At 33.5% G+C, this 18,577-nt stretch overlaps 1 protein-coding gene across 1 annotated transcript; it reads right to left on the bottom strand.

The window, feature by feature from the left end:
• Positions 1 to 335: 335 nt before the first annotated feature.
• Positions 336 to 18,312, bottom strand: LOC131053182 (disease resistance protein L6-like). The gene is made up of 2 exons (XM_057987802.2): positions 18,254 to 18,312; positions 336 to 765 (listed from the first exon to the last, which is right to left on the bottom strand). Exons 1-2 carry the CDS (start codon positions 18,310 to 18,312, stop codon positions 336 to 338), a joined length of 489 nt encoding a protein of 162 aa, XP_057843785.2.
• Between the last annotated feature and the right edge of the window lie 265 nt (positions 18,313 to 18,577).

Here is an 18,577-nt window from a genome sequence, read left to right as displayed (position 1 = left end):
ATTTTGATTGTATTATACCTAAAAATTAATATTTTCTTTTTTATGATGAACAATTATCTTAATAAAAATAATGGATTTTGATTGCATTATTCTTAAAAATTAATATTTTCTTTTTTTATGATGAACACTTATCTTAATAAAAATAATGGATTTTGATTGTATTGTACCTAAAAATTAATATTTTCTTTTTCTTATGATGATTGTATTAATATTTTCCAAATTAAAAAAAACCTACTTGGATGATCATGTGTGCTCGAAGACATATATGCCATCCATTACCGAGCGGCAGCCATGAAATAGTAAATCAGAACGATCAAAGAACAAGTAGACATTTCTTACCCTTGAGTTGTATCCGTGGACCAGCCTGAGAGTTTAGAGATTTGTACAAGGGCATCCTTCCATTCATCAATCTCTTCTCTTGTGTATCGATCTGAATGCCCATAATGTATAAGAAACGATTGCTTATAAGGACTGGAGTCCTTTTCAGGATGTCTAACATGACTTGGTTCCACATGATAAAACAGAGGAATGATCAAGCCAGGAGTCTTCAACATTGCAGCAGCCTCCCTGAGACACCAAGTTGAGTCTGCATAGCCTTTAGAAAGTATAGGAATGCGTATAGCACTGCTCTCGATTGCTCTTTCCAAGCTCGGCCAAATCTCTTCCCCCTTTTCCAATTTCTCACTGTCTAAGAAAACATTCAGTCCTGCTGCAGAGAGAGCTTCAAAGAGATGATCAACCAAAGTCTTTCTCACATCTTGTCCCCTGAAATTCAGAAATACATGATACTTCATATCTCTTTGGAAGTCAAGTTTAGTGGGCTTGTATTCTTCCATCTCAGTATCAACAGAAGTACCAACCACAGAAAGATAATATCGGACCAAACCGAATATTTCAGACCTTGATTTCAACTATACTGATCTTCGAGCTCCCCAACGCATATTCAACATCTCTACTCTAAGATTCCATTAAATCTTTCTTTCGGGCACGCCAAGTAAAGTCACGACCAGAATCTCCACTTATTATTATTGTTTTGGTCAAGTCCTGTTAGCTTGTTTTATATTTTTTTGGTGTTTGTAAGACAGGTTCATCGCTGGAAAATCAACTAAACAGGTTCATCTCCATCTTTTAATATTTTCCTCTTATAATGTAAGATGACAGCCGTTCACTATTTCTTTTATTTACTATTTGTTTAGTTTATTATTTTAGTACATGGTTTTGATTGATTTAATTTGTTTATTATGTAATTTATGAAAAGTCAACTAAATTATTCTATAATTTATACCTACAACAATAATGAGAATCTCTTGGATTTTTAATAATCTCTATATACTAGTGTAATGATGACAATTTCTTATTTATTTTGTATTATTATATAATTGTTTAGCTTATTGTTCTAGTATATGCCTTTTATTCCTTACATATTTTATATTATTATATAATTGTTTAGCATATCGTTCTAGTATATGCTTTTTATTGATTGATTATTTTTATTAGTATCAAATATAAATTTTGTAATTTATAGAAAGTAAACTAAACCATTCAATCGATTATGCATACAACAACATTGATCTTATTCTCCATCTATTAATATTTCCCTCTAATAATATTTATATACTATTTTAGGGGTGAGATTGCCAAGTTTTTGTTCTATATTAATTTACCTAATTGTTAAAATATATTGCTCCAATACATGATTTTTATCGATATGATATTTTTATTAGTATGAAATATAAAACTTTATTTACAAATAACATTTGATGTTTACTCAAAATAATTTCTTAGTTTTTATACTATTGTTCTATTTATCAAGTTCAAAATTATAGGTGCAACCTTGACCTTGATCTGTTATCATGGACCCAAGCTATCTAGGTCCTTACTAATCATTACTCACTAACTTGTACACCAGTATTTTCAAATATTACCCAAATTTTATGTCCAGGCAATCTCTAAAAGTAAACAACCTGTAAGTTGTTTAAATCAATAAATTACCATCGTTAGATTTTTATTTAGATCAACAAGTTATCATCATTGGATTCACCATTAGAAAAACCTCTCCACATATATTAAATACAATTATCCCTTAGTAATCAATACACATTGTTTTGTAATACTCACAACATCTGCATTAGCTCATGCATCAAAAAATGAGAGAACTCTAGTTCTTGCACAGTCACTTTGACATCTATTACATCATATTTCATAATAACAATCCACAAACACTTAAATTACCATAAACAAAATATTGTCAGTCACACTAGTTTATCACACCTTCAACCTTTTTGCAAAAAATTTGATTTAATAAACAATGTTGACTACAATTCAAGAACTCTCAAGGATTCCCCATCACCACAATGAACTTTCTAGTGGTCCTTTTAAACACCATTAAATCTTGTAATTTCCATATGCATGATTATAGACAAATCTCTAAATTGGAAGTATCAAATTTATAAATGTTAAGTATTATGTATATAGATTGAATATTTATATATAAGTTTACTTAATTAAACCTATTGTATTATTTTTCTTATTAAATAAGTTAGTTGGATTGTTAGTTTGTTCTAGGTGTTTACAATAGCATTCATGAAGAATAGAAATGGTTTGAGATATTTGTCAGAGATGACAAGACTATGTTTCCTAAATACTACAATAACAAAGTTGTGTAAATATGCCTTCAAATTTTAATCTAGCATCGTGACATCTCCAATTTGATTGTGTTACTAATCATTATTATAATATTTATTCTCTACCAAAATGTTAATATTGGTATTATAGTAGTTGTAGCATCGTAAATTGTACACCTGTAATTAGGGTGTCCAATTCCATGCTTAGTTAGCACTCATTTTAGTATGTCTCATTATACTATTCATTATAGGACTTTCATATCTATTTTAATAAATTAATTAGAATCTGAGTCCTTTATTAATCCAAATCATATCAGACTTTATAAATCGGGCCCTTGATTTTAGGTGTGCCCTTTTATCATATTATCCTAATTTATCCTTAATCCTAGCCCAATTACAACTTCCAAAATACATTATGCACATCTGTACATTGTAGCTTGAGCCACCAGGATGGAATTAGCATTAGAACCCTATTACCTTGCATCCCTAAAAAAATTGGGATAAAGTTGTTGGGACCAAGACAACCACACCCCCTTGGTCACACAGTTTTTCCCCAAAAATTTTGGAGGATAATTTGGTAGTTCAAATCAATTCAAATCCTGATCCATGCAAATAAATAAAAAAATAAAGTTGTATTTTCATCAAATTCATACCTATGATTTCATATATAAGGCAATTCACATCCTCATTTGTGATAATCTTTTGGGTATTTTTAGAGAGCAATAATTATGCAATTGAAGGTATCCTAATAAAGTTAAGGTATTGTTTTAAAGGAGTCTTGGATATACAAATCAATCAATTCTTCATCATTTATTGAATGATGGAGGCTTGAAGAGACATTGGAGGATGATAGGGAATCACTGAATAATGATTGGCTTGTACCTCTTCCTAATGGTTAGTGTGATTTCATGTTGTTCTTATATTTCTATGATTTCAAGCTTTAGATCCACATCATATTTAGTTTCAAATTGTTTTAGATCTACATTCAAATTGTGTGATTTAAAGCATTTTTAATTCAATCATTGTTTTCTATGATTTAACACATTTGAGTAGGACTCTAGTTTGCATATTAGATACTTAAGATCATGTAGCAATATTAGACACACTTAACATTCACAAGCACACATGTTATTCCAATTTCAAATATCGACTATTTGTGGAGGTGGAAATCACCAAAGAAGGGGGTTGACTAGGGAAAACCCCTATATAAACCACCATCATACCAATTTCCATATTGTAAGGGAAGGTACAGGTACCCAATGGAGCCAGGAAGCTCTAAAAAGCATCAGTAGAATAGCGTAGACCTAATTTCCTAGGAGCAGAGTGGTTGGGGTGCCCCTATCTAGACTAGGAATTAGCCCTTGTCCTCAATTTTCTTTACCACATTTGACATGTAGCTTATAGATAGCTTCAGGTTATAGATTCCCAAATAGTAGCTCATACTCCAAAGACTAAGGCATTCTGATGTCCCATTCCTTCAGATTCAACCTCAAATTAAATTTACCGATGTACAATTAGATTTCCCATCCATTTCTATATTTTTTACATCATTTTTGTGTGTTTACTAATCGGTTATGACAATATAAGTGCTCATTTACTTCATACCTTAGCCATATTTTTATATTACTTGAATCCATTTCCATAGCTCATTCACTTTCCTAGGAAGCAAAGGAATAAAGACCCTAGAAGTGTCATTTGTCTCTCTTTTACAAGAGTTAGTCAAATACAATCATTCATCTAGGTGATTTTGTATTCCAATGTTAGTGTGAAAGTGGATCTTGGTCCTAGTCCTTCCTGATTCCATTTTCATACCACATGGTAGTTAACATCAACTCAAATAGGTATCATCCTATAATAGAAAAATTTGAATGAGTGATCAATGTTCATACCCACCATTATTGATTTACATAATTAAGGCCATCAAATGTGAGTTAAAATTCCTATTCGTTTAATTAATACGCTTTAATATCTTATGTTGTATGAATAATAGAACTTTCCTACTCAAAGTTATATTATTTATACAATAGCATTTGAGTGTAAATATCAATAGAAAGCATTTATGTATGTTGTTTCCATGAAATCCTAGTATTGTGTTATTGAGAATAATTTTAGTGCACCTTTGCATATTGTGAGTACTACTAAAAGAGGTACATAATTATCAAATACTCTGAATGGATCGAAAAGGAAAGGAAATAATAAAAATTTAAATAAAATAATAAAAATTGTACTAATCATATAATTACAAAACAAAGGTTAATTGATAACATCACAAGTACCAATTCAATTAAAAAAATTAATATTTAGTTTTAGTGGATGTGCAAGATCATAGTAGACCTGTAGCATCATAAAATTGCAACCTTGCAATTTTCAACCACATTTGGGTCTTCACATTGGCGAAACGAATCCCTAAGCCTGATTGGAGACCCTAAACATGCTCACACTTCCCAAAGCCTACATTTTCTTGCATCCTACACTCCCCTCTGTTGCTTCCTGTCCTGAATTAGGGTAGGATGGGGGGGTGGCACCCCTATCCTTGCCCTATTTTGGGCCCCGACCATTGAAACTTTGCATTGGGCTTTGCATTTGGAAAGCAAGAAAAGTTTCCATGTGTCATCCTATGACAAAAAATCAGTCAATTAACCCTAATTGATGAATATATAAGATGAATTCTTCTCTCCTATTTGTATAATTTCAATAAGTGATAATAATAGAACATACGTACATGAAGTGGAAATTGCGATCCTAAGCAAAATCAAGCATTCAAGCATTCATTGAGCATTCTCAAGTCTCCTGATGCAGAGTCCCGATATAGGTATAGGATGGGTTCTCCTAATCCAAGAACACACCAAGGACCCTAGAAATCACACAACACTCCCAAGTGTTAATGAATATTATTTTGACATGTCCCACATCCTCCCTTTCTTCCAAACAAAAGACTACTGGTACAAGGTCTCTTTCATTAACCGGTACAAGGACCCTATGGTCAACAATGATTTGGTCCCTTCTCCAATGCAATACTGGCTACTTAAGGTTTGATTTGAAGTCCCCTAGGTCAAGGAGACCTCCTTCAATCATTTAATTTAGGTTCACTCTACCGGTTTGGGTAACTGCTACAACAAGGCCTACAAAACCTAGTAGCCCTGCTAGACCGGTTTTCCACACTTAACTTTTTATTTATCCAAAAGACCAAATAAAAAATCCTAGATTTGGATACCCTTTTCGGAGTTACAAAACATATCCTAAGGGTTCTTATCGGTAGGGAATACAAGAATCCAAACCCTTCTTTGGTTAGGAGACCGATATAGCCGAATTAGGCCTATTTTACAAAGGAGTGTGTAGACACGGACCTTAAATCACCAAAAAAACTCAAGGAATACTATTAAGCCATTTAAAATACACCAATTCCCAAGTCTCAGACAATGATCAGACATTTAACCCCTAATGTGAGACTTGTTTGCTTACACTTGCACTGTGGCTACATGGAGTTACCCACCTTAATGCATCAAACCATCACCTCCAACTGGTCCTAACCTATAAGAGACCTTAAAAATCCTAGAATAAATTGGCCATAATTGCATCCCCTCCAAATTCATGAACCAAGTCAATGAAGGATCAGCAAGATGAGGCCATTTCTTTGTAAACCCTAGACAAAACTGTCAGACCTAGAACACTTCCAGAAAATTGCTAGTTTCCCCCTTGTCTTGGATAATTAGGACCTCAGAATTGATGAATTTGAAAGTTGATTGGCCACTCTAACACATCCCACTAGTTTCCTAACTCCAAAAGGATCGTACAGTACAGTACATCGAGTAGAATAACGGAATTGCAGGAAATTCTCTGAAATATATTACTTCAATGATGCCAAAAGTTTACAAAGTCTTTCTCTCCCTCCAATGATGATTAGGGATGAAATTTCATACCTTCCTCAATGGTTATCAATCACCTTTTGAACTGAGGTGACTATTGGAAGGAAGTTTCTATTTGCAACCAAAAGTTGTCATTAAAAGTTATCAACAAAGTTGTCAAGTTTCAGCAACTTTTGACATATGTTAAATCTGCCAACCTAGAGGTGCTTCAACATGTCCTAAACCTTCCTAAGACATCATAAACACATAAACACCTAGATAAATACTCAATCAAATACCCCTAGGCCTATATTCCCATGGTGGCTTATCAATTTGCCAAATACATGTCATTGGGTAACAAGGTGGGGTTTATTACAAACAAATCAAACAATCAAACAAACAAGACTACCCTATTACATAGATTTAAAGGTCACATTCTCATGTGTGTCCTTTAGCCTTTATTTCTCTTATTATCTTAGTTAGGAGGTGCTCCTATACCATCTCCTTTCAAGGATAGGTGTTGCATTCAAGTCAAGGATACAAGCATTGAAGTGGAGATCCCTTTTGACATTCAATTCTACATATCCTTCAAACAAACTCTATCAAGATTTAAATTGCATCCTCTCTTGAGGTGAATTCTATTTCAATCATTTACTTTCATTACTTGGAAGTAATTTTCATCATTAGGTTAATTCCAGAACCAAGGTTTGACCTGAAGGAAAGCCCCCAATCCCAAGTTGCAGGTGTGAAGCTGTATTTGTAGATTCAGACTCCATTCTCAGAGGCAGAAAAACCCTTTTCGATGTGCAGATTTTTCGGAGGACCATGTGCACTTTCAACATAGTCCTGACAAATTTTACCCAAATTTGCAGGGGAGCTTCGTCTAGGCCTTTTACTGCTAATTCCGGGTGCACAACTTCATCCCACGTTTCTATCTCAACTTATAATCATTTCTTTGTCACTTTTATACTTAGTCTTAAATCACATAATTCAACCTATTGCATTCTAAAAGAGGGGTTACTTTCACTTTCTAAATTCATTGTCAATTCACTTAGCATTCAATCTCTTGAGATTAGATCTAGTGAATTCTCCCCCCTCTTTTAAATGTAATGTGTGTGAGAGGTTGAAGTGAATATTTTGCAAAACTTTCACTCCTTTCCTTGAGGAGAGAAAAGCTTTCCTCTTGACTTCTCCATCACCCTTTTTCACCATATCACATTTTGGTGAACCCAAAGTCTTCCATGCTTGACATTTCAAATTATTGCATATTTTTCATTTACAAGTTTAATTTTATTGCAAATTTATAAAACTTAGTGGTTAATTCAATCAAAAACCTAGTTTTCAAAAAAATGAAATTGAACTTGTGTCTTGTAAAAATTGCTATTTATTGTTTTAGATCTAAAAAATTACATTGATTGTCAAATTCAATTTCATCATTGTCTTGTTTAAATTGCAAATCAAATTTACAAAATTAAATGGTTGAGCTTAACTGGTTAAAACACTTGGTTCTCACTGTGGAGACCCAAGTTCAATTCCCAATAGGGACATCTGAAGTGGAATTCTAAGTTGTGACTCTTGGCCTGCCATAGGATGGGGAAGGTCTTGGGGTCAATCTAATCAAACATAATAATAATAATAACAATAATAATAATAATAATAATTCAAAGATATGTAATGGGGATAGGGCCCCCTACTATTTCCCCACTGGTTGATAGCTCTAGTCAAAAGCTATTCAAGCTTCGGCCAATTATCAATCAAAAAAAATTCAGTGGTTAGGTCCTAAAACCCTAATTTTTAAAATTAATTCGATTTTGTGTAAATTTCAATCAATTTTAATCAATTTCAGTTTTCTAAACATTCTTCAAGGTGGCCCTATCCATTAGGTTTGATCTTTTTCAAATTTGCAATTTAACTTCTTATCTTTTTCAAAACCCTATTAGGATCCTATTCTCACATTCAAAGCTCAATATCGCTATCTAAACTCCATAAAATGAACCAATTTTTTGGTGTTAGCTCTAAAATCATCATAACTCTCATCCCTGAAAATTTCTAGAAAAGTTGGGAGGACCGTGTGCACTTTCAACATGGTCCCTGGTTTTTTTCCCAAAATTTTGGGAGATTGTTATGACTGTATTTAATTGCTTGAATCTAGAAAATTAGCCAATTTTCTCAAATTTTTCTCTCTAAATTAAAAAATACTTCCCAATTTCAATATCACAACTTTCAAGGAAAAATTTGAAATTAAGTGGTTAATTCTAATCTGTCCTAATTTTAAAAATTTTAATTTTAATAAAATTAATTTTTAAATTAAGTGGTATTCAATTGGCCTTAATTCTAAATCTCAATTTCTTAAATTATTTTCGAAATTGTGTCATTTCTCCTTTCAACAAAGTTCAAATTGTGTAATCATAAATTCCTTGAATTTTACATTATTCAATTTTGCAAACTTTGTTCCTAAAATTCAAAATTCAAATTTCTCTATAGTGCATGAGTTTTACCACTATTAGTCCTACCTATACTATCCCTGTTAGATGAAGCATTAGAAAAAAGGCTTCCCAAGGTTTAATTACCGAGGAGATGGAGCCTAATTTGGGTGACTTTTTCAATGAGGATAATACTAATTGTTCTCATCCTAATAACATCCATATCTACCTAATTGATGATTCTAATGATGAAGAAGAATCTTTGACTAGAGTTTCCATAAATCAACTTTCAAAATTGGATAATCAATTTGACAACTTTCAACAATGGATATCCCAAGAATACCCTGATAGTGAAGCTCTTCCATTAATTGAAGGCCTAAAGTGCATGATTCAAAGTGATAAGAATGGAATTGATATATTGCGTGGCATTTCTCATATTGTTGATTCTAATTTCATGCCTATAAAGAGTTGTGCTAAGAACTTAGGTTATTCACAACCTTCTACACAAATCAATTATTCTATTTCTTTGACCACTCTGATGGCGAGTATTCCTACTTTCACTTCAAACATCATGGCTACATCAACTCAACATGTCATACCTACAACCATTAGTCATGGGGTAAATCCCTCTTCTTCAATAAGCCCTTCATCCTTACCCATGCCTTCAATAAGTATTCCCCTTGTCTCTCACCCAATCAATGTAACACAGGGGGGAAATTCATCCAATCATTACATTCCTCCTTTTAGTGTCCCATTTCCTACTCAATCATCTCCTATGCCTACTTACCATAGTGTTCCTCCACCTTATTCTCAATCAATGCCTTCTTTCAACAACATCACACCACCTTCTCAATCAAACATGTCTAACATGAATTCTTCAACTGAAGCAACCATTAGTAATCTTGCTAAAACTGTGTCTTAATGGCAACAACAAATCGCTTCCATGAGTCAATCCAAGTTTAGTGTGCCCACGTTTGATGTTGCAAGCTAACTTTCTCTTGATATTGTTAGATCCATCCCTCCTAAACATGTTTAAGTCTCTCAATTGGACCTCTATAATGGAAAAGGTGATCCTTTAACACATGTCAAGACATTCCAAACTTTGTGTACTGACTTTTCTTATGATCAAAGATTGCTTGCTAAATTATTTACTAGAAAATTGAGAGATAAGGCTTTACAATGGTATTCCTCTTTGCCTTCCTATTCTATTACTTCTTTTAAATAATTAGCAAATTATTTAATTCAACAATTTCAAAACAACATAGGTCCTAAGATCACTTTGACTAATTTAATGCATTGTAAACAAGGTGTTAAATAAAAAGTGTCTGATTTCATTGGTAGATACAAGCATTTATGTTCTCAAATTTCTTTTCAAGTGCCTAATAATGATATTCAAAGAATTTTCATTCCTAATTTGCAACAAGATATTAGATAAAAACTTCTCCTTTCTGAGTTTACTTCCTTTCCGCAATTGTGCGCAACACTTCACAATTATCAACTGATTGTGAGTCAACTGGAGCAATCCACTCCTATGGCTCCAAGTGATAAGGGTGATAGTGCTCAAAAACCATTTGTGAAGTTCAAACCAAGCAAAGGATTCATCAAATTCAAGGATAACATCAAGAACAAAAATGTAAATGCTACAACAGGTGTGCCTCCTATTTCTAAATTTTCCAAAAGAGAAAGACAATTTACTCCTTTGAATGAATATTTACATAGCATTATGTCTTAGTTGCTACAAAGAAATGTTATCAAAATTCTTCCAATAAAACTAGTTGACCCTTCTAAGGCAGCCTCACCTTACTTTGATAATAATTCTTTTTGTCAATTTCATCGTCAACCTAGTCATGACACTGAGAAGTGTTTTGCATTAAAAAGTAAGATTCAAGATTTGATTGATAATAATACTATATTTGTGGTAGGTGTGAATGATAAGGGAAACAAATTAGTAGCCCCTCATAATCAAAATCTTAAGATCTTTACTGATCCTTTACCTTCTCATACCTCTAACATGATTGAGACTGAACATACCTCTTTCTCTCTTTCTGATGTGACTACCACGGTTCAAAATTTGGTGAATATGGTAGAGAAGAAAAGAAAACTTAAGGACTTATGTATCACATTTGACCCTAGTGAGACCATTAGAGCACCTGATGGACCTCTATACATAGTTGCAAAGATTCAAGAAATGCCTTGGCATGGTGTGCTCATCGATCCCTCTTGCATGGTTAATATCATCACTGAGGAGTATCTTTTCACTGTACATTTTCATAAACCAATCTATGATGACACTAATGTGGTTGTTAAGTTATTTGATGGATTCTCTTATCCTACCATTGGTTCTATCATACTTCCTATTAAGGTTCACACTAAATCTATGGATGTCAACTTTGTTATCATTGCTTCCTTTGAGCAATTCCATGTGAAGTTGTGCTAGCCTTGGCTATCTTCCATGAAGACTATTGCTTATGCAATCCATAAATGTTTGAAATTTACTCACAATGGAGAAATCATAATTATTAACCATAGCTTATTTCAACTAGCTGAAAGAAGGCCAGGTGTTCCTATTGATTTCTTTTGGCCTAAACAATTTCAATCTCTTCCACCACTCAAAGAAATGCTCTCTTTCAATCTTATCAAAAGTGGAAGAAAGACATGATCCTATCCTTAAGCCAATCTAGAACTCCAAAACTTGACATTCTTATCATTCTTGAAGATAAGGTTCTTCCCTTGACGGATAGAACTAACCTTCCTCCTAAGAAAGATTCCCAACCTATTCCAATGGATGAAATTATGCCTTCTCCTGAGAAGAATAACAATATTCTTCCTAAGGTTAGACTTGTACCTCCTCCTCATGATGGACTTGGTCTCCTTCCTAAACCAAACATTCCTCCTTTAGATGGTGCAGTTCCACCTCCTTTCTCTTATAGGGAGAAGAGACTAGCCTCTCCTCTTGTTCAACCTAAACCTTCAACTATCAGAGATGAGAATATTCTTCCTTCAACAAATATTCCTCCTCCTTCTCAGTCTTCTGCTGAGACTCGACAAAATCGTTGTGCGAGACACCGCCGACAAAAATTTTGTGCTTGAGCTCATGAAGCCATTCCTAAAAATATTCAATCTCCCAAAACACCAACAGTTGACATGATTCCCTTTTCTCCTAAACAAGATGTTGAACCTACATCTCCAAATCATAAGTTGCAAAAAACATGTGATGGTTTACTCCCATTCGTGTTCGCGCTCCTCTTTCTATAAATCTTGATGAAGAAATAGGTGAAAATATTATTCATGATGGCAATACAACTCCTAATGCTTCTGATAGTGAATATGAATATGTTGATGTGGATAAAAATTTATCTATAGAGTTTTTAAAAGCCTTAATCCTAGCTCCTAGAAATGAACAAAGTGACTAAGTACATGAGCATATTCCTTGTTTGGATCTTGTGATATCTCTATTTGTTGTGCTCGATGTTGCTCCCCTGGCATATTTCCCACCTTCCCAAAATAGTGATCAGCAAGATCGAGAGGTGGATGTCATGCTAGACTAGCTACATTAGCATCATAGATCCTCTACCTCTCTCTCTTTTCTTGTTGTTTTGTGACCATTCTTCTATGTGTATCCATGTTCTTCTATATCCCCTAGTAATGTCTACTTGAGGACAATGCAAAGCATTGCGATCTCTTTTGGTATCTTTCATGTTGACTCAAAAGACACCTTTTATTCCCTTTCTTCCATGGTAGTTTCATTTCTTTGGGGAATGATGACTATTCTATGCATATATATATATATGATATACATGAGTTATCATACAACATACTGACCCCAAGGAAAGCGAAACTACCTCGTGCTTTATGTTTGTGTTTACTATCCTTGGATTTATTCCTCAATTGGGGGCTAAATACTTGTGATAGCGGACCTTAAAATTTTCAACCATATTTGGGTCTTCACATTGGTGAAATGAATCCCTAAGACTAATTGGAGACTCGAGACATGCTCACACTACCTGAAGCCTACATTTTCTCGCATCCTGCACTCCCCTTTGTTGCTTCCTATCCTGAATTAGGGCAAGACAGGGTGCCCTTGTCCTTGACCTATTTTGGGCCCCGACCATTCAAACTTTGCATTGGGCTTTGCATTTGGAAAGCAGGAAAATTATCCCTATGTCATCCTATGATGAAAAATCAGTCAATTAACCCTAATTGACGAATATATAAGATGCATTATTCTCTCCTATTTGCATAATTTCAATAAGCGATAATAAGAGAACATACGTACATGAAGTGAAAATTACAATCCTAAGCAAAATCAAGCATTCAAGCATTCATTGAGAATTCTCAAGTCTCCTTTCAAGGCTAGGTGTTGCATTCAAGTCAAGGATTCAACCATAGAAGTGGAGATCCCTTTTGACATTCAATTCTACATATCCTTCAAACAAACTTTATCAAGATTTCAATTGCATCCTCTCTTCAGGTGAATTCTATTTCGGGCATTTACTTTCATTACTTGCAAGTACTTTTCATCATTTGGTTAATTCCAAAATCGGGGTTTGACCTGAAGGAAAACCCCCAATCCCAACAACATTTTCTCTCTTTTTTGTGTGTAGGTTGCAAGTGTGCAGCTATATTTGTAGATTCAGACCCCATTCTCAGAGGTGAAAAAATTATTTTCAGTGCACTGATTTTTCGGAAGACCGTGTGCACTTTCAACACGGTCCTAACAAATTTCACCCAAATTTGCAGTGGAGATTCATCTTGGCCTTTTACTGCTAATTCCAAGTGCATAGCTTCATCCCGCATTTCTATCGCAACTTATAATCATTTCTTTGTCGCTTTTACACTTTGTCTTAAATTGCATAATTCAACCTATTGCATTCTAAAAGAGGGGTTACTTTCACTTTCTAAATTCATTGTCAATTAAATTTGCATTCAATCTCTTGAGATTGGATCTAGTGAATTCTCCCCCCTCTTTTAAATGTAATGTGTGTGAGAGGTTGAAGAGAATCTTTTGTGAAACTTTCACTCCTTTCCTTGACGAGAGAAAATCTTTCCTCTTGACTTCTCCATCACCCTTTTTCACCACATCACAAAAACAAACAACATTCTTAAGTCACAATACAATTATAGAAAAATATGTAAGGAACTTCAAGTAACAAATAAAATGCAGTTGTAGAAAATAATAATCATTTAAGGAGTGTAGTAAATGAGGAAGCTATAGAACTTCTTGAAAATCAAATTCTAGACCTATGCTTAGAAATTAATGTAGGTAAATTGGTACCCCTCATGGAAGTGATAATATTATTATAAATATTCTTATCATGTCTATTGTTTTCATTCAAGGGGTCTCTATTATAAATCTAGGGTTACAAGATCTTATGTCTTTCAAAATTAATATATTCATTTTTTTTATATAAAATAAAGTGGAAAAAATACCTATGGCTCCTTCTCCATAGCGCTAAAAATATTTTTTGTATCCCAAGATAAAGTATCCTTTATCCCCAAATTTTATTCATAAGATATGTATAATGGTAGAAAAAAAATTCCAAGTGAAATAATTACAAAAAAGTTGTACAAAATAAAGTACCAACATCTTAATACATATGCTATAATAAGCTCAAAATCAAAGAGCTAGGTTTCACTCCAAGCAATTAATATTAGGCTATATATACTTGGTCACATGTACTGGTTTATATATTTTCTCCCCAAAAATACTTTGATTCTAATCTTTCAAAATAAGGAGGAATTCTCAAAATCCATACAAAAAGAATATGTATTATACCAATATAATGTTATAAGATTCAATGATAAAATTTTGGGTTTACTAGTAATCATTTTCTAAAATATTTTTTAGATATTATATGAGTTATCGTTAAATTATTTAGATAATATTATCTTAAAGTAATAGGATGCGATATCCAAGTCCTATATAGTGCATGTGCATATAAAACTATATAGTCCTATATACTTCTTGAGTCCCATTAATAAATATTTGTTGAAGATATAAAATGAACATCTTCCAATTCTATTTTTATCATGTCATAAGGTAGGTCATAAAACTTCAATTTATTTTTTAAGCTAGAGAAAAAAGGGTTTCTATCTAAAAGATGTAAATGCTGGATTTTATTTGTATAGTTCCAAAATATGTACTTTTATCATTTCAATCAAATTTATCAATCTACAGAATCTTAAATAATTCAAAACTAAGAAAATAATCACTAATAATGGAGGAAGATTTTCCAAGTATATGAATAGATGGCTCTAATTTTCATCTCATTAGATAATATGGTCTAGAATATATATGAACTATAATATAGATTATTCTTAGATATCCTATATCATTCAAAATTTGTAGAGTCTCTTGGACATGTTAAACAACCTACATAATCATGAATGGTTGAAAACTAAGAAAAACAATGTCTAGTGTGGGTGGAATTTCTTGCAATTAAATGTAAATACAACTCACTAGATGACTCTAATTTCTATCTAATTAGAGTGGATGGTCTAGAAGATGAGAATTATAGCATAGGCTTTTTTCTTAGGTATCCTATATCATTTGATGTTTATAGAATATCTTGGAGGTATTTAGGTTTAGATCAATTTTATTACTTATTTTGTGAAATTCAAAAAGGTTTCAACTTTTAATTAGTGGTTCTAGAAGTGAAAAAGAAATAAGATATTGAAAAAGGCAGGCATCAAAGTCTAGAGAGATTCTTATAGATTTTGACAAGGAGTAAATGTACCATTATTAATCACATTTTAAATATAGATTTTATTAAATTTCTTCAAAAAACCAAATTACCTTCTTTGTATTTACAAGTTTCTTGATTTTATTTGGGAGATGGAAAGGTTTTGCAATAGTACTAGCGAGGTATTGGTATTTAATATATAATACAATCTCTCTTTCATGAGATTTGGTGGCTCAATGCTCAAACTGGTTAAGTTCTATAGTTAAATACAATTGTTTCACTTATTCTGGAGTAACAATTACTATGTATGGTCCAAATAATAAGTTAGGGAAAATTCCAAATACATGAGAGGAATTAATAGGTCAAATAAAAGTGTTAAAATATAACTATGTTCTATTAGTTGGGATTTTGAACTGATCACAATAAATAGAAATAAAGAATAAGTATTGTAATGGCCTACACAACTAGAATTATTTTTTTCTCATTTTTAGAAAAGAACTGTCTTTGATATTATCCTTAAAGAAGGTTAGTTTACTTGGAATGATAGAGTAATCCAAGGTTTTACTATATTATTTAGCACCTCAATATATTTATAAGTTCTCCATAGTAGTTTCTTAATAAATACATTATAGAAAAATATATATTCTCCCTATATATGGTTCAAATAATTATATTTTGAATATAAGGTTCCTAGAATTGTCCCTCCTCTAATTTATTTATTTTTTAATTTAGAGTTTATGTGGTTGACATCTTTATATGTTTATAAGGTTTGTTATTCATGGTGGAATATGTTTCCTAATTTGACCAAACCATGTTGCATTATATAGAATCTTTGTGTGTGATATAAAGAGGAATTGCTATGTGCAAAAAAGGTAGAAGGGAATTTGTAAAAAAATAAAGGATATAATTATTTCATGTAAAATGTATTCATTTAATAATACAAGTATATTGTGAATGCGAGAATTTTAAAATGTACCCATTTATAAGGTGAGCATGTTAAAAACAAGTCAAGCTATAACTTGAGTGTATTATATTGACATGAAATAAAAAAAACTAACATTCAAGAGCTGCCTTATTTTATTTTATTGTATTCATTAGGACAAAAATTCAAGTGAGATAAAGTTTATTCTTAACAAGATCCCAAACTATTTTCATATTCATGACTTGAAGGGTTGAAGTGTTGGAATCCAAGAACACTGAGAAGGGGGGGTGAATCAGCGTTCTACTGGTAAATGAATTTATGAACTTATTGCTTATGAACTGGTTAATAGAAAACAAATTTAAAGTTCATAAACCAAACAACACATAAAGAAGCAATACCATAACACCAATATTTATACATGGAAAACCTTGTAAAGGGAAAAACCATAGTGGGGCTGATACCCACAATATCTATATACTTGATCATGGTATACAAATATTACATAGAGGGGATTACACATGCAATCGGGCTCACCGCCTAGAGCTCATTGGTCAACAAAAGTCTCACTGACTTACACAACATTACACAATGATTTCATACAAAAGTAAACTTATAAAGTGCATCTGACCATGCTGGATAAGTTCTGGTTTAAGCTTTGTCAACCTCCTCTGAGTTGATTTACTGATACCCTATTCTGCTATGTTGTGCACTACCGGTTAGGATTGTGCACGTGAAACTGCGCACAAAAGCTTCCACTCACTGACCAAATCGCATACCATCAATCTTTGACTGATTCGCATCCAAAATCGGATAACCATTCACATCAATGTCATAGCTAAATGTTCACCCTGGACCCTTAAATACCCTTTATCTTTTCACCATGTCGACCTCAATGAAGAAAATTGTTGGTGTAAATAAATATTCATTTTGGATATTATTACACTTTACTTAAGTTAACTTAGGATAATGCATCTCTTCGTAGTTTGGATTTGAGACACTTAGGGAAGTGTGCACATAGGGATAGAGCTTATAGGAGAAATTCCACCTTTTGTGGTCTTATTTTGCTGTTACACTCCACATTCGGTGGGTCATCCACCTCTTGTGGAATATTATATTATTTCTCCTACCTACCCCTAGTATTTCTTACCTACCCTTGTTTCTCATTGAGCCACATGTCATATTTGTGTGCTCATACATCCATATGGCCTTGCCTATATAAGCAGGCCTATATTCATTATATTGGTTAATCTAGTTTCAATCATTTTACATATTGATGAGAATACAGTTTGTTCTTGTCATTCTATTGTCTCTTTTTATGCTTTTCATTGTGCCCTTGATCTTGGCAAAATCCTACATGGTATCAGAGCTATTGGGGCTTCATTGATTGGTTTTTGGAGACATCGTGGAAGGCTTCTATTTTTGGATTTGGGGATCTTCATTTTTTGGGGGCGTCATACAGCAATTTGGACATCACCGTTGAATTCGGGAGGCCGTTTCCATAAATTTCGACTATAAAGTTGACCTATTTTGGTGAGAAATTTTTTTTCCCATTTTGGCTATTATCGTACAGATTTCGAAAAAAAAATTTCAAAAAAAAAAATTATTTTTCAAAAAGAATTCAAAAATCGAAAAAATAGCGATCAAAAAATCAAATAAAAAAAAATCATCATCAAAAAAATATATATATATATATATATATTTTTGGGGGGTCCGCAGACCCCTCGTGTCCTTTGTACCTGCGTGTTGCAGGTTGTACCTGCATTGTTGCAGGTCCACATCGCCCGCCGCCGCCGAGCCAGAGTCACCTGCCACCATCGAGCCAGAGTCGCCTGCCGCCACCGTGTACCGTGCCGCCGGGACCCGCACCAACCAGTCTCACCGCCAGTAGCCCAAACTCTCGCTGGCCCCCTCAGTCATCGGTGCCCAGGTCTCCTCCCACTGGCTGGGACCCAGCCACCGCCGTCGGCCAAGACCTCCGACAGCCTCCAGCCACCACTGTCGGTCGCTGTGTACCTCTAAACCGGCAGATCCAGACCCCACCACGCGGAGCCCAGTCGGCTACCAGGACCCTACCACGTGG

The sequence above is a fragment of the Cryptomeria japonica genome, chromosome 7 (genome assembly GCF_030272615.1).
Source record: "Cryptomeria japonica chromosome 7, Sugi_1.0, whole genome shotgun sequence".
In the NCBI taxonomy this organism is placed as follows: domain Eukaryota; kingdom Viridiplantae; phylum Streptophyta; class Pinopsida; order Cupressales; family Cupressaceae; genus Cryptomeria; species Cryptomeria japonica.
Note: the sequence above shows the minus strand (reverse complement) of the source record. Positions and strands in the feature narration are given on the sequence as shown.

Bases quoted from the DNA above. Each gene is read 5' to 3' on its own strand.
- LOC131053182 (XM_057987802.2), bottom strand. From the start codon at position 18,312: ATGGTGGCAGGTGACTCTGGCTCGGCGGCGGCGGGCGATGTGGACCTG. The intron at 766-18,253 runs GTACAACCTGCA...TCTGAATTTCAG, and splicing joins GTGGACCTGCAACAATGCAG to GGGACAAGATGTGAGAAAGA.